General features: G+C 39.4%; 1 protein-coding gene across 4 annotated transcripts in view; it reads left to right on the forward strand.

Annotated features, from left to right (window-relative positions):
- The window catches only part of ESR1 (estrogen receptor 1), a 366,942-nt gene that overhangs the window by 302,353 nt on the left and 50,102 nt on the right, over window positions 1-14,487 (forward strand). For all 4 annotated transcript variants that reach the window (XM_066247891.1, XM_066247890.1, XM_066247892.1 and 1 more), the window contains one exon: window positions 387-525. In XM_066247891.1, the coding sequence (XP_066103988.1) occupies window positions 387-525 (139 nt within the window). The remainder of the gene's footprint in view (window positions 1-386; window positions 526-14,487) is intronic.

Here is a 14,487-nt window from a genome sequence, read left to right on the forward strand (position 1 = left end):
CATAGCAATTTGTGTGGTTGGCTTTATTTGGTCATGTGATCCAAAGTCTATAATTAATTGCAGCTCATAAGAAGTAGTGTCAATTGTGCTCAAGGGCATTGCTTCTGGAGATTATATTCCCATCTCTGACCTTAACAAATATATACACTCTCCGAACATCTGCTTCCTGATCTGTGAAATGGTATCCTCAGCAGTTCCTACCTCTTCAGGTTGTTATATTAATAAGAGATTAAAAGAAATCGTGCACAAGAAGCACTTAGCATTGATTGCTTCTAAGGGCTTCTGGAAAATAGGCCCGAGCAGTTCAAGTCCCTGGTTGCATTCCCTTTACCAGTCCTGACTGCTTTTTCTGTGAAGTCAGCAGGCTCTTTGTGGTCTCGTTTCAGGCTTTGTGGAGCTGACCCTGCACGACCAGGTCCACCTCCTGGAGTGTGCCTGGCTGGAGATCCTGATGATCGGCCTCATCTGGCGCTCCATGGAGCACCCAGGGAAGCTCCTGTTTGCTCCTAACTTGCTCTTAGACAGGTGAGTGACCTGGCCGTCGCGTGGGGGAGGGGGCAGCATGTCCTTTATCATCCCCAGATTATTCCTGAAGCTCTTTCATTCAGTCCTCCACGAAGCTTCCAAGAATTTGATCAGGTACGTTTACTCTGCAAATGGGTGCATTTGGGTGGTGGAGGCCAGTTAGGTTCACAGAAGTCTATGAATAACTTTCTGCTAGACATCTTCCCAGATTAGTTCTATTATTTCTAAAATATATGCATATATACTTTCATATATTTATACAGTGTCCAGTATTTTCATGGCAAATTACCCATGTGCACGTTTATGTGTGTATACACACACACACACACACACACACACACATATGTATACATACACATTTGAATATGTGTGAGTGCTTATAAAACTATGAATTGTGGTTTTCTAACTCCATTTTTATCTTGTGTTATATAAAAGAATTGATGACTAATCTTCCTTTAATTAAAATATATTTTGGCCAATGTACATCCAGACAACAGCCTTTTCATTTCCTTCTCCAATTTTCCCATCAGTAAATGAGGAAACTTGACCAGAGTTCTGAAGGCCTCTTCCAGTTCTATAAATTCATAAGCGTTACTTGTTTATTTCAGAAAATGATTTCACTTTTCAAATGTGCTACCTTATTTAGTGTATTGTAGTTGGGTTGAGTTGGGACGTGAGTCCCATTGTTCTTTGCTTTTCAGTCATTGCTCAGAGTAATAGAATTAGATGTTATTCACCGGCAAGTACCCGTGGCCAAGTCCCTACCCAGCACCAGCTCCAGCTGCTGTGCTCAATGCTTTACATACATGGTCTTATTTAATCATCACAGCACTCCTAGGAGGCTTGTCATTCCCTTTTACCAGGAAAGAAGCTTAAATCTTTGCTACTTGCAGAAAGCACCAAGCTGGCTAATGGTGAAGCCAGGATTCGAATTCAAGCTCGAGCTGTCTCTGGCGCCCGCACGTTGCATCCTGCGCTGTGCGCACGTCCCGTGCTGGCTGTGCCCTTCGCACCCTTTCCTGTCCAGCGAAGCCCCTTTGGTTTGCTGCTGCGCGCTTTGGTTTCCAGGCGTACCTTGTCTTTGTGGGACATGTGACAACCGGAATGGGAAAGGACCGTCCCCTAATTGTTTCTGGCTAACGTGTGCTGCCTTTGCTCAGCAGTCCAAGACTGCCTCTTTCCCCACAACGAAGGATCTGGAGACATTGTGCATTCCTTCACTTCGGGGAGCCACTCTGCCTCCCCAGCTCCTGTCCCTGTCTGGGCTTCCCTCCGCCTGCCAAGCCCCGCGGGGCACAGTGACAGTAGCATTTACTTAAGTACTGGGGAGCTGTACAGTATTGGTGACTGTTTTGCCATTTTGTGTTGTAGCTTTTGAAAAACAGTGATGGTACTGTTCACGAAGCAGATTTTGCTGTTTGTGGAGTGTAGTCCCATAGCACAGTTTCACAAAATCACTGACGTTGGTCACTAGTCTGGACCATTAGAACTACACTCACAGCTCACATGGCACTGTCAGCCTTGTCGAGGATATTTGCAAAGCACTTTTCTCCTTCCCAGCCCTCCGCTCCCCTCCCCTTCTCTCCTCTCCTCTCTTCTCCCATCTCCTCCCCTCCCTTGCCCTCCCCTCCCCTCCCCTCCCCTCCGCTCCCCCCCTTCTCTCCTCTCCTCTCTTCTCCCATCTCCTCCCCTCCCTTGCCCTCCCCTCCCCTCCCCTGCCCTTCTTTTTCTTGTCACTTTTTCTGGTCCACCTTTTTTTCTCCTCCACCTTTATTCTCCTCCATTTTTCTTGGCTTTCCTCCTTTCTTCTTTTCTTTTCACTAGTCTCCTCCTCCTCCTTCTCAAAATTCTTATGTTACATAGTATAGTTCTGTGATCAAGTTATAATCAATTTGCAGGTGCAAACCTTATTCTGTGTGCATGTTTCCCTGCTACGGACTGGATGTGTCTTCAGTGTTGAGGTTTTCTGTACATTCATAGCTGGATCGATCTGGTCCACGATTTGCCATCTCATTTGTATCTCTCTTCCTGGGCACACACTTCCTGAGAACAGTCATCTAGACACTGGATTTTAAATATAAAAGGGTTTGTGACATGGCCTCATTTTGTCAGTGATGTGCTGTAACCTAGGATTTTATCCACCAGCTGCTTGTCTTTCCTATAAACTCTCACTGTGGTTAATTTTCTCCCATATCTCTCTGCAGTATCAACAAGTGAAAGTTCCCATCTCTATCTACTGCTGTTCTCTAAAACTCCAGATTTAAAATTCCTCCTGCCTCTAGACTGGGATCTCTCAACTTTTGCACTGTTGATATTGTTAGTTGGACCATTCTTCCTTGTGAGAAACTGTCCTGTACATTTTAGGATGATAAGCAGCATTTCCTACCAACTAGATGTTTGTAGCACCCCTCCCCCCCGGTGATGACAGCCCAAAATGTCTCCAGACATTTCTACATGTCCCCCGTGTGTATTGGGAAGGGAGGTCCGAAACGGTCCCTGGTTGAGAACAACTCTAGACTCAGCAAGACCGTCAGTGACACATTATCTTCCTTATCAAGACTGTTCCTTTTCTTTCTTCTCAATATTGGTGACAACAGCATTCATCTTGACACTGAAACTATAAATTTTAAGTTCACCATGAATTGCACTCCCCCCTCCCTCACCAGGTTATCCGGGCTACCAAGTCCTTTCTGAACTGGTGTTGGGAACTGTGCTCCCTGTTGTCACCATTCCTCTGCCCTAGCAGGTCCTTGTTGTCCCTTCTCCGGGTTGTTGCCCCCCCACTACTCTCTCTGTTTCTGGGCCATGGCCCCTCTCTCCTTAGTCAATTCTCCACAGCGCTGCCAGAGTTGGAGTGAAGGCGCTACTGTCGTCCCGATCCTTCCCGGCAGCTCTCGTGGGCCCTCTCCATTCTTCAGAAGGTCCTGTCTAGCCTTCTTCTCTTGACAATTATGAATCCCTATTGCCAGGGTCACAAACACCTGCGGAGCTGGCCACACGATGTCAGTGGGGACGACCGGTGGGTCCACAAGGAGTTCTGTGGGTTAGGTGAACACGGTGAGCTCTTGTCCAGGTGAAAAACCCGCCCGGGCACTGAGTTCAGCCTGAGGTCTTAAACCTGAGTTCAGGCGTCAAGTTTTTCTTCCATTGCTTCTGAAAGCCCTCTACCTTAAAAATTCTTTGTCAGAGTCTTATCCAAGCTTTAAGGCTCATTTCAGACGCTACCCTGCTGTAAAACCTTCCTTCAAACTCTCTCCTTCCCTGAGGAAGGCAGCCTTTCGTCTGTCTAGGTTCTGGTTGCGTTTGGTCGGTTCCTCTCTTGGTCTCATTCTGCCAGTATGGAAGCTATGACTGTATGTCTTAACTTCCTTATCAGCCCATAAACTTCTTCAGGGCAGGAACCAGATCTTGTTCATCCCTTTGTTACCTCCAGTATACAAATTCTTCTCTGATTCCCAATAAATGCTCATGAATCACCCTGGCCAAGGTCACGGGTGGTTTGTGGCGGTCGGGAGACTCCACCTCTTCTGATAGCCATTTCAGCTGTTCTTGTCATCACACTCCCTCCCTTCTTGTTTATGGCTTCTCTTCGATTCCTGGCTCAATCCCTTACAGATTTTGCAGAAATTAATATCCATCTGTTTTGGAAGGATTTTTTGAGTTACTAAATGCATTTGGCTTATGCTTCTGTTATGCAACTTTTACATTCCAAATAGGGATAACCCAAGGATTGTACTTTCCCCCCATCCTTAGATCCTCTATTGAGTAAAATCCTCAAGGTCATAATATATTTATGTACACTTAGGTATGTGTTCATGATTAGGAAAGTATATAAATAAATGTAAATTATGTATATAGTATAAAATATAAAATATGATCTATAACAGGGGTCAGGAACCTATGGCTCGTGAGCTAGATGTGGCTCTTTTGATGGCTGCATCTGGCTCGCAGACAAATATTTATTAAAAAAAATAATAACGTTAAAAATATAAAACATTCTCATGTATTACAATCCATCCATTTCCTACCCCTCATGTTCATGGTTGCGGGTGGCTGGAGCCAATCACAGCTGTCCTCCGGGACAACACCAAATTTTTATTGGATAATGCATAACGTACACGGGTCGTTGTATGGCTCTCCTGGGATTACATTTTAAAATATGTGGCGTTCATGGCTCTCTCAGCCAAAAAGGTTCCTGACCCCTGATCTATAATGTCAACTTTTCTCCACTTTTCTAATTATCAATATGCACCTAAATACCATGAAATTTCAAAATTATTAAGTTACCCTCTTGATGTTAGAGGATAAGCAATTTGGTGACATTGGTATATGCATACAGTAAAGAGTACTGTGACCAGCAACCCATCTGAAATTGTATATGTATCAGGAAGATGGCTTTTGAGTGATAAGTGAGAACATTGTTTATGTTTTTGCCTGGCAAGCTCCTGACCTTTTGATAACATTTAACTCTGATTAGCATTAGCCTCTCTGTTGCTTTTTCCTGTCATATAGTACTTAGTAAACATTTTTTTTGTAACAAAATGTAGAAATCCATGTTTTAAATCTAAATGTTTGATTGAGAACAGGTAAACCGAAGATGAGTGTTAGCTTTATTATTTTTATTTTATCTTGGGCTTTGTGACACTATCTTTGAAAAGTCAGCTACCTCTATGGGCTGTTTGCATCTCCGCAGAAACACGTAGGAGAGACAGAAAGCCACACGTCAAACCGTCCTGTCACCCATGTTGCTAACTAGAGACAGGGCTTTATCTGATTAATTATAACAATGTCTTGTTGTCACAAACCTTTGCAAATCCAGGCATTTGTGACTTCCAAGGCCCCAGTACTTCCTTGTCATTTTACAAACATTGCTATTGGCAAGTGGGGTGATCATAGTGATCATAGGAACAAAAAACCTACTGGGTTGCCATCCTGCACTTGAGAACAGAAGATTTATTTTTTATCTGGAGTCCATTTAAAAAAAAATATTGCTTGATTTACTCCTTGATGACAACCCATGATATCTTGATTCTGGTAGCTTCTGACCTTCCTGGTAGTCATATGCTTGAAGCTAATTTTATCGTCGCCAGGCTCAGCCTGCCCACAGTGTCCAGTCCTTCCCTGTCCCCTGCAGCGGTGACTGCCGAGCACTGAATGCAGGCGTCTCTTTCTGTGAAAACCAAGAGGTAAAGGTCATTATAAGGTACAAATAAAAAACCCGGTAATTTCTCTTAATGTGTGTGTGAGTGTATTTCACAAGAGGAAAGTGAGAGATAATAAGAGGGCCTGTGAAAGTAATCAGGAAATGGAGAAAACCCATTTTCCATTCTAGCACCTAATCCTTTGGTGTGTTTGGCACCAGAAAGCTCAAAATCTGTCCTCTGTGTCAACTCCGAAGGCATCTTTATGTTTAGTCCTGCTGGAGTGCTCACACTGAAAAAAAATTATCCATGGAAAACAGAAGCAAGGATATCCCACTTTGATTGTTTCTTGTGGGGTCTCTGCTTCTGCAGAAGTGAAGTCTGCTGTCACCAGAAGGCAGACGTGGAAACAATGTTAAGTTGCCTGTTCAGTAAAAAACTATCTAGTTTCCAAGGGACTGGCTAATTCTGCTCTGTAGGCACCATCCGTGCTAACAAATTCTGAGAATATTTGTGGATTTCTCAGTAAAGCCAAAGCACTCTCTTTTGACTCCCATTCACTCCCAGGGAAAAAAAAAAAATTATCCATTTGAAAAGCAGGGCTTATTCGACAAGCAGACTATTCCTCTACCTAGTCTGGCCAGAGGGCTGTTGATCGAGCTCTTGTCATCACTCCTGCGTCAGGAGGCTCTGTCTGTAGGAAACAGAATTGGATGACAGCAAGTTCTTTTACTTGTGGGCATGGAAGAGGAATAAGTTCACTCCCCGAAGAGAAAAACAGGTTGCCGCACTACAAAGAGTATTTTTTTAAAGATTTTATTTATTGATTTTTAGAGAAAGGAAGGGGGGAGAGGGAGAGAGAGAGAGGTGGGGATTGGCGAGAAGCAGGAAGCATCAACTCATAGTTGCTTCTTGTATGTACCTTGACCCGACAAGCCCAGGGCCTCGAGTCGGGACCTTGGCATTCCAGGTCGACACTCTATCCACTGTGCCATCGTAGGTCAGGCGACTAAGAATATTTTGCCTCTTCTACTACATAGCAGACTGTTTTTAGATGAAAAATTTATTTTATTTAAAAACATCATTTTTTAGAAGAAAAAGCATTCTTACTTTAGGTTATTTATTGTCAGTATTTAAAAAAAAAGTGAATAAAAACATGTAAATAAAACAATGATTCCAGCAGTGCTTTTATTGGCTTTTCTTTTTTAATTAACTTTTTTGTGTGTGTCTGTGTAAAACTTGATGTAAATTCTTTGCAGATTTCTTTACTTGGAGGAGTGAAAAAGTAAAGTTCCTAAGTAAGTTGATGAATTCAGACTGTGATCCATGTAAAGGTTTCTCGGACATGAAGAGAAGGACCTCCCTTTGTATCTGCTTTTCACATTTCTTCCCTTTGAAAATATGTGCTTCTCCGGAGGAGGGGAGCATCACAGTAGCTGGGGAGCAGGTGGGTGGTGGGTGGGGTGAGTGATTATCTCATCGGCAAAGTCAGTCCTGGGCAGGAGGCACTTCAGTGACTTCAGTAGCTTAGATGGAGGCCCTCCAAAACTTTCTAGAAGTGCTTTTGGGGTCTGCCAATTCATGTCTGAAGAACCCTGTTCATAACCTCTTTTCACTGTACCTTATAAAATTGGATGAGAAAAGTCAGGAAGCCGACGCCTATTTAATTTCTTTAATGCCTACAGTGTAATGCTGGGTTCTCTTCTATACTTTCTGTATTTCATTCATTGAGTGAGAATACAGATAGCAAGTTTATATTCTATTGGTTCTTTCAAGCTCCGAGCCCTTAGTTACTCAACAGCAGATACCAACTGATTGATTCTTAAAAGTGTTTGGTTTAGCGTTCCGACAAATCTTGGGAATATGTAACTAAACAGGAGAGAAATTGAGGCCAAATGAAAGGAGAAATGAGCCGAACTGTCATTATTATTGCTACCTCTGCCTGGAAATGAATCAGAACATCTACCAGACTAGAAACTAATTGTATTGTACACTTTAAATGGCTGAATTGTGTACTATGTGAATTATATATCAATGAAGATATTACACACACACACACACACACACACATGTTGGAATTTCAGGAAAAGTTAACTTGACTATCAAGACCATCAATCACGAAAGCAATCATAGGGGTTCTACTGAAAAAGGTAAAAAACAAAACATTCCAACTAAGGTTTCTTTTTAAAAATGAAAGCAATTAGGTAGCATTATTTTATAAAAAGCTCACTAAGCCACAAGTCTTTAACTCCTCAAGAGGAATAAGCCTGTAAACAGTAAGGATCCACTCAATATAAAATTGCTCCAGGGAAAAAGGCAGGATTCCAACCAAAGAATTAATCCTGTGTAGGAGGTTAATTTGACTTTTCTTACATTTTTATATACCGCATTATTTTTGTGTTTGCCCTATGTTAATCTCAATGAACCACCAGCTTGATTTAAAATATAATCAAAATAATATTTTGACAGTTTAACTTTAAAATACCTTAATATTTTTTAAGTCTCACATCCTACACAGGGATAATCAAGTAATCACCTCTCCTATCTCCTTTAATCATAGCTCCTTGTCCACAGTTGGCATCAGAAAGATCCTCCTTTATTGTAGTCAGTGCCATCAAAATCCAATGATAGTCCTGGCTGGGTATCTCAGTCGGTGCGAGTGTCATCCAGATACGTCAAGGTTGTGGGTTCGATTCCCTGATCAGGACACATATAAGAATCAACCAATGAGTGCGTAAATAAGTGGAACAGCAAATCAATGTCTCTTTCTCTCTCTTTTTTTCCTTTTTCCCTTCTTTCTCTAAAATCAATAAATTTTTTAAAAAAATTTTAATTTTAAATGTTCAAAAAAAGAAAAAGCTTTCAGTTCTTCATTACTGAGTATGATGTTAGCAGTGTGCTTGTCACATATGGTCTTTATTATGTTGAGGTATATTGCTCCTATACTACTCTGTTGAGAGTTTTTATCATAAAGGGATGTTGAATCTTGTCAAATGCCTTTTCTTCATCTGTTAAAATAATCACGATTTTTATCTTTCATTTTGTTAATGCATTATATTGATTGGTTTGTGAATGTTAAACCATCCTTGAATCCTGCAATAAATCCCACTTGACCATGGTGTATGATCCTTTTAATGCTTGTTGAATTTAGTTTGCTAATATTGTTTAAGCACTTTTGCATCTGTATTCATCAGGAACACTGGCCTGCAATTTTCTTTTCTTGTTTCAGGATAAAGTTGGTCTCATAAAAATTACCTTAGAAATATTTTCCCCTCTTCTATTTTTTAGAAGAATTTGTCAAGGGTTGGTATTCATTTTTCCTTAAAAGTTCGGTAGAATTTGCCAGTGACGCTGTCTTGCTCTAGGATTTTCTTTGTAGGGATAGTTTTGCTTACTGACTCATCTTCTCAGTAGTGATTGGTTTGCTCAGATTGTCTTACTGTCTTTTCTTCCTGATTCAGTCTTGGTAGCTTGTATGGTTCTAGGAATTTGTCCATTTTTATTAGGTGGTCCCATTTGTTGGCACATCAGTCTCTTAAAATGCTTTGTATTTCTGTGGTATCCATTGTAACTTGATCACTTTCTAATAGCTATAGATTCTAAGTGAAAAATCAATCCATGGTTTAAACTTGCATTTATAAATTGATTCACTCTTGACATTTTCATGCTAGCAAAACTATATTTATTACATATTTATCCTGCCTAAAAGTGCACTCTGTTTTCTGTAACTCTAGAAGTCTGAGGCTATTCCATACATTGGTCTGTTGGGGCTAGCAGCAAAGTAGTGGCAATTTTGAGAGAAGTTTATCAGCCTCTATGGTAATGACCACAGTTTACACATCTTTGAAATAGTATTTATGTCAAGGTATTAGTACAGCTTTGATATTTTCCTATGATAATAGCTCTTAATTTTAGAAGTGGGTAGAGGTTTCATTTTAAAGTAAATAAAGATAATACAGTATATCTATTTCCGTTTCTTATTGAAAGCTGAAATTGCCGTTGTTATTAGTTTTATGGTTATGTGCCCTTATGATCTGTAATTAAGTTTTAGTCTCTTCTTTGGCGTTACTGACTTCTCCTGTGGGAGAAGGATAAATAAGGATGAAATTTCTCTTCTGATAATTCTAGAGGCATTTTTAAGTCATTAAATATTCTTATTTTTATTTTACCTGTGTTTTAATCTTAGCAAGTTGAAAGGAGATGTAAAAAGCACACTTTTAATTTTATCTTTGGTTTTACAGCACAGCAGAGAATTGTTTTTTTTTAAACCTGCTTAAATATTTACCAATCACCATTGGCACAGATTCTAAGATCCAACATGAATTTATTGTTAGCAAACAAGATGCACTGAACATGTGATGAGGCTAAGGAAAGATTTCTGCCTACCCCTGATAAGGAAAGAGCTTCTCTTATATCTCCAAGTTTGATCAGGACAAGCTTAATATTATGTGCAGGTGAGGTTTCAGCGGGCTCCAGCTTTGCCTCTGAGGAGAGCCAAGACTGACTGAGCACATCATTTAGAGGGGCTGGGTTATGGAGTGTGGGCATGACAATGTCAAGATCTGTGGTCTTGAAAGGACAGCGATGCTACAGATAGGACTTGGGAAGACAGGACAAAGACCAGGTGTTGGGGAAATCTGATCATCTTTTCCTTGTACAAGGTGGGCTTAAGGCGCAGGGAGGATATACTGTAGATAAAATCTGGAAATAAGGCATTTGAGTCGTCTCCATAGTTAAATGTGTGAGATGAATGCAATAAGTAGTAGAGAAAGAGGCATCCAAAGGTCTGAGAAAAGACCTCTTAAATGGCTGACCTGTCTGAGTTATAAGTAGAAGAGAATCCCAGCCCGCTGGCCGAAGAGCACACTGACACCCCCCAACCTTGCCTTGTCCATTTCTGGCCAGCAGGCTGGAACCAACCATTTATACAAGGGGCGTGAGGGCCATGCCTGTATCTCAGATAAATTGGTATTTAGAACTCAACCATGGCACTTCATGTATTCACTGTTTTAGAGTTGCCATTGCTTCTTGGCCTTTTTAATGAGTTAAAGTAAGATATAAGCACTTTTTTTTTTTTTTTTTGGCAAGAGAGACAGAGAGAGAGACAGAGAGAGGGACAGATAGGATAGACAGACAGGAAGGGAGAGAGATGAGAAACATCAGTTCTTTGTTGTAGCATTTTAATTGTTCATTGATTGCTTTCTCATATGTGCCTTGACCGGGAGGCTCCAGCCATGCCAGTGACCCCTTGCTCAAGTCAGCGACCTTGGGCTCAAGCCAATGACAATGAGTCATGTCTGTGATCCCACTCTCAAGCCAGTGACCCCGTGCTCAAGCTGGTGAGCCTGCACTCAAGCCAGATGAGCCTGTGCTTAAGCAGGCGACCTCGGGGTTTCAAACCTGGGTCCTTTGCATCCCAGGCTGATGCTCTATCCACTGTGCCACCTCCTGATCAGGCAGGATATATGCACCTTTGAAACAAAAAAGATATATGTTATTTCATACTGATATTTCCAATTCAAACTTTAGTTTATTTCTAACAACATAATTACTCATTTGATTATCTTCCATTGTGTAAAACCAGTTTTAAAACAATAATTCCAGTCTTTCTACTAACAACTAGACTATTTAATTTAATTGAAGATTTCTAAGTAGCTCTATTTGTCTTTCAATTATATTCCACTGAGAATGGAAAATCAAAATATTGTGTTCTTCAGACACTTGAAATAACCCTTCTACCTGATCTTATGTCACAAACTTGATATAGAGTAAAAATCATTTTTTAACGTGCTTTTAATTTTTATCATTTTATTTAATTTTTTTAATATGTAAAATATTTGTTTCCAAAGTAAAAAATTTATAACTAGGTATATTCAGAGTCTTACTTTCATTACTAGTCTTTCCACTGGATGACCCCTATAATATCAAATTTTAACTAAGATTGGCTGTATATGGTGGATATAAGTAGATATAGGATTTTTTTGGCTTTTTTTTTTCTTGTATTGTTGCAAAGTAAGAAGTGGGGAGGCAGACAAACAGACTCCACATGTGCCCTATTGGGATCCACTTGGCATACCCACTAGGGGGCGTTGCTCTGCCCATCTAGGGCATTGCTCTGTTGCAACTGGTGCCATTCTAGCACCTGAGGGAGAGGCCATGGAGCCATTCTCAGCACCTGGGCCAACTTTACACCGATGGAGCCTTGGCTGTGGGAGGAGAAGAGAGAGATCGAGAGAAGGGAGAAGGGGAAGGGTGGAGAAGCAGATGGGCATTTCTCCTGTGTGCCCTGGCCAGGAATCAAATCTGGGACTTCCACACGCCAGGCTGACACTCTTCCACTGAGCCAACTGGCCAAGGCCTAGATGTGCATGTTTGTATATAGTTATATCCTCACCCCATATACAAAAGTAATATATTTAATATTTTGCATATTGTTTTGAAGTTTACCATCATGCATGTGTATAGACATCTTTCTTGTTCCTTTTTATGATTATTTTATATTCCATTAGGGTAGAATTGCTTATAGATAGTCATGTACATTTTGTCCTATAAACAATAACAAAATAGACTGTCAAACTTTTGTGGTTTTTTTCCCCTTGATTTTTAAGAGCTCTGCATAGACTAACTTTTCTCAATATAAATTGCCATACCTTTTTTTCAATTTCCCATTTGCAGTTCAACTGTTAATGAAGGATTTTGCCATATAGAAAGGTTTTGTAAATTAAGTTTTAAAGCAGAAATAAATTAACTTTTTATTAGAAGGGTTTTTCTTTTTTTGCCATCAAGTTTTAATTATAGTCACTTCTGCTGGCTTCTACTACTTTTTACTCTTATAGTTTGGGTATATTTGAAATTTATTCTGATATACAGTGTGTAATAAAGATAGACATCTATATATTTCCTGGTGGCTTTCTCTTTTCCAAAACTATTTGTAAAAAGTCAAAATTTTATCAAGTGATTTAAGACGTATCCTTAATCACGTACTAAATTTCTTTACAAACTTAAATCTTTTTATGAAATATTAATTACCTGCTAAGTTTTATCTATGGATCAACATCACATTGCCTTATTCATAGCAGCTCCAAATTGTTTCTTAATGGGACAGATATTTCTTTGCCACATGTCTCTCCAATACGGTCTTTTGGGTTTTTTAGGGTTATGCAGGTTCCTTGGGGTTTTTTGCCATGTGACCTTTAAAATTAACTCCATAAGAATGTTTGTTGGTACTTTTGTTGGGCTCATGTTAAATATGAATTAGCTTAGGAACTATGAATGTCTTTATTTTGTTGAACTTTCTCTTCAAGAACAAGATGTGACTTTTCATTTGCTCTTATCTTTTTGGGTGTCTTTTAGGAGTCTTTACAAGCATTCTTATATAGTATATTTTGCATGTATTTTAAGGATTATGCCTATGTATTTTATATATATATAAATATATATCTTATATGTATTTAATGATTGATATTTACATGTTATTTTTATAGACAACTATTTTACTAAATGCTGTTTTGTTTTCTCATTAATTTGGGGGTTTATTAATATACAATCATACCATCTACAAATAGAGACTTCCTTTCTATCTCTGAGCATCTAAATGTAATTTTAAATTAATTGCATTGAATATATCTCTAATACCTTGTCAAAATAGTCACAAATAATGGGCACTATTTTTTTGTTTTTATATATTCATGTTACTACAATGTCTAGGGCAGGGGTCAGGAACCTTTTTGGCTGAGAGAGCCATGAACACCACATATATTTTAAAATGTAATTCCGAGAGAGCCATACAATGACCCATGTATGTTACGCATTATCCAATAAAAATATCCTCCGGGTGTTGTCCCGGAGGACAGCTGTGATTGGCTCCAGCCACCTGCAACCATGAACATGAACGGTAGGAAATGAATGGATTGTAATACATGAAAATGTTTTATATTTTTAATGTTACTATTTTTTTTATTAAAGATTTGTCTGCAAGCCAGATGCAGCCATCAAAAGAGTCACATCTGGCTCGCGAGCCATAGGTTCCCGACCCCTGGTCTAGGGTTTCTGTATTATTATTTTTATTAGAAATGAAAATTATCATTTTTATAGACTTAAATTTTCATAATTTAATAATTTAAGTTTTTATAATTTCATTAAGATATCTCTGTGTTAATCATTTTGGATCAGCTTTCTCAGGTACATAGTATGTCTTTTGAATATATAGATGGAAATATCTTGATTTGTGATTTTAAACAGTTGTTTTGCTACATTGCTTTGATTTGATTATTTAAGTACCCATTTATATATACAAAAGACTCTCTTTGCCTGTGTTCTACATTCCTGACTTTCTCTTAAATCCTTTTCTTCTTTCTCTTTCCTTTTTTTGTCCTCCCATCCTTTATCCCCTAAACACGTTGTCCATTGAGTCTATTTGGTGTTATATTCTGTTTAATTTGTCCATGTTTCCAAATGTTTTTCCTTTATTTGCAAATTTATTTCTAAAAAATCTCAGTTCTTTTCTTCTTTTTTTTCCGTGGCCTGACCATATCATTTCTGAATTTTCTGTTTCTGAAATGTGCAACTCTTCCAGAGCTTATACCGCTTTCTTTGGTACCTGTAATACATTCTGAATTTTTTCGGTATCTGTAGTACATTTTGAAACATTAGGCTGCAGCTGTCAGCTGATTTGATTTGTGGAGAGCAGTTTCTCAAAGAGCTGAATAGTCGGAGCAGACCCAAGTGAGTCGTAAATCTCAGCCAGACCGATGTTTTACTAACAAATAACAAGGAATAAACTGAAAGAAGGCGTAAGTAACCCAGCATCACCCTCACTGGA

The sequence above is a fragment of the Saccopteryx bilineata genome, chromosome 12 (assembly GCF_036850765.1).
Source record: "Saccopteryx bilineata isolate mSacBil1 chromosome 12, mSacBil1_pri_phased_curated, whole genome shotgun sequence".
NCBI classification, from domain to species: domain Eukaryota; kingdom Metazoa; phylum Chordata; class Mammalia; order Chiroptera; family Emballonuridae; genus Saccopteryx; species Saccopteryx bilineata.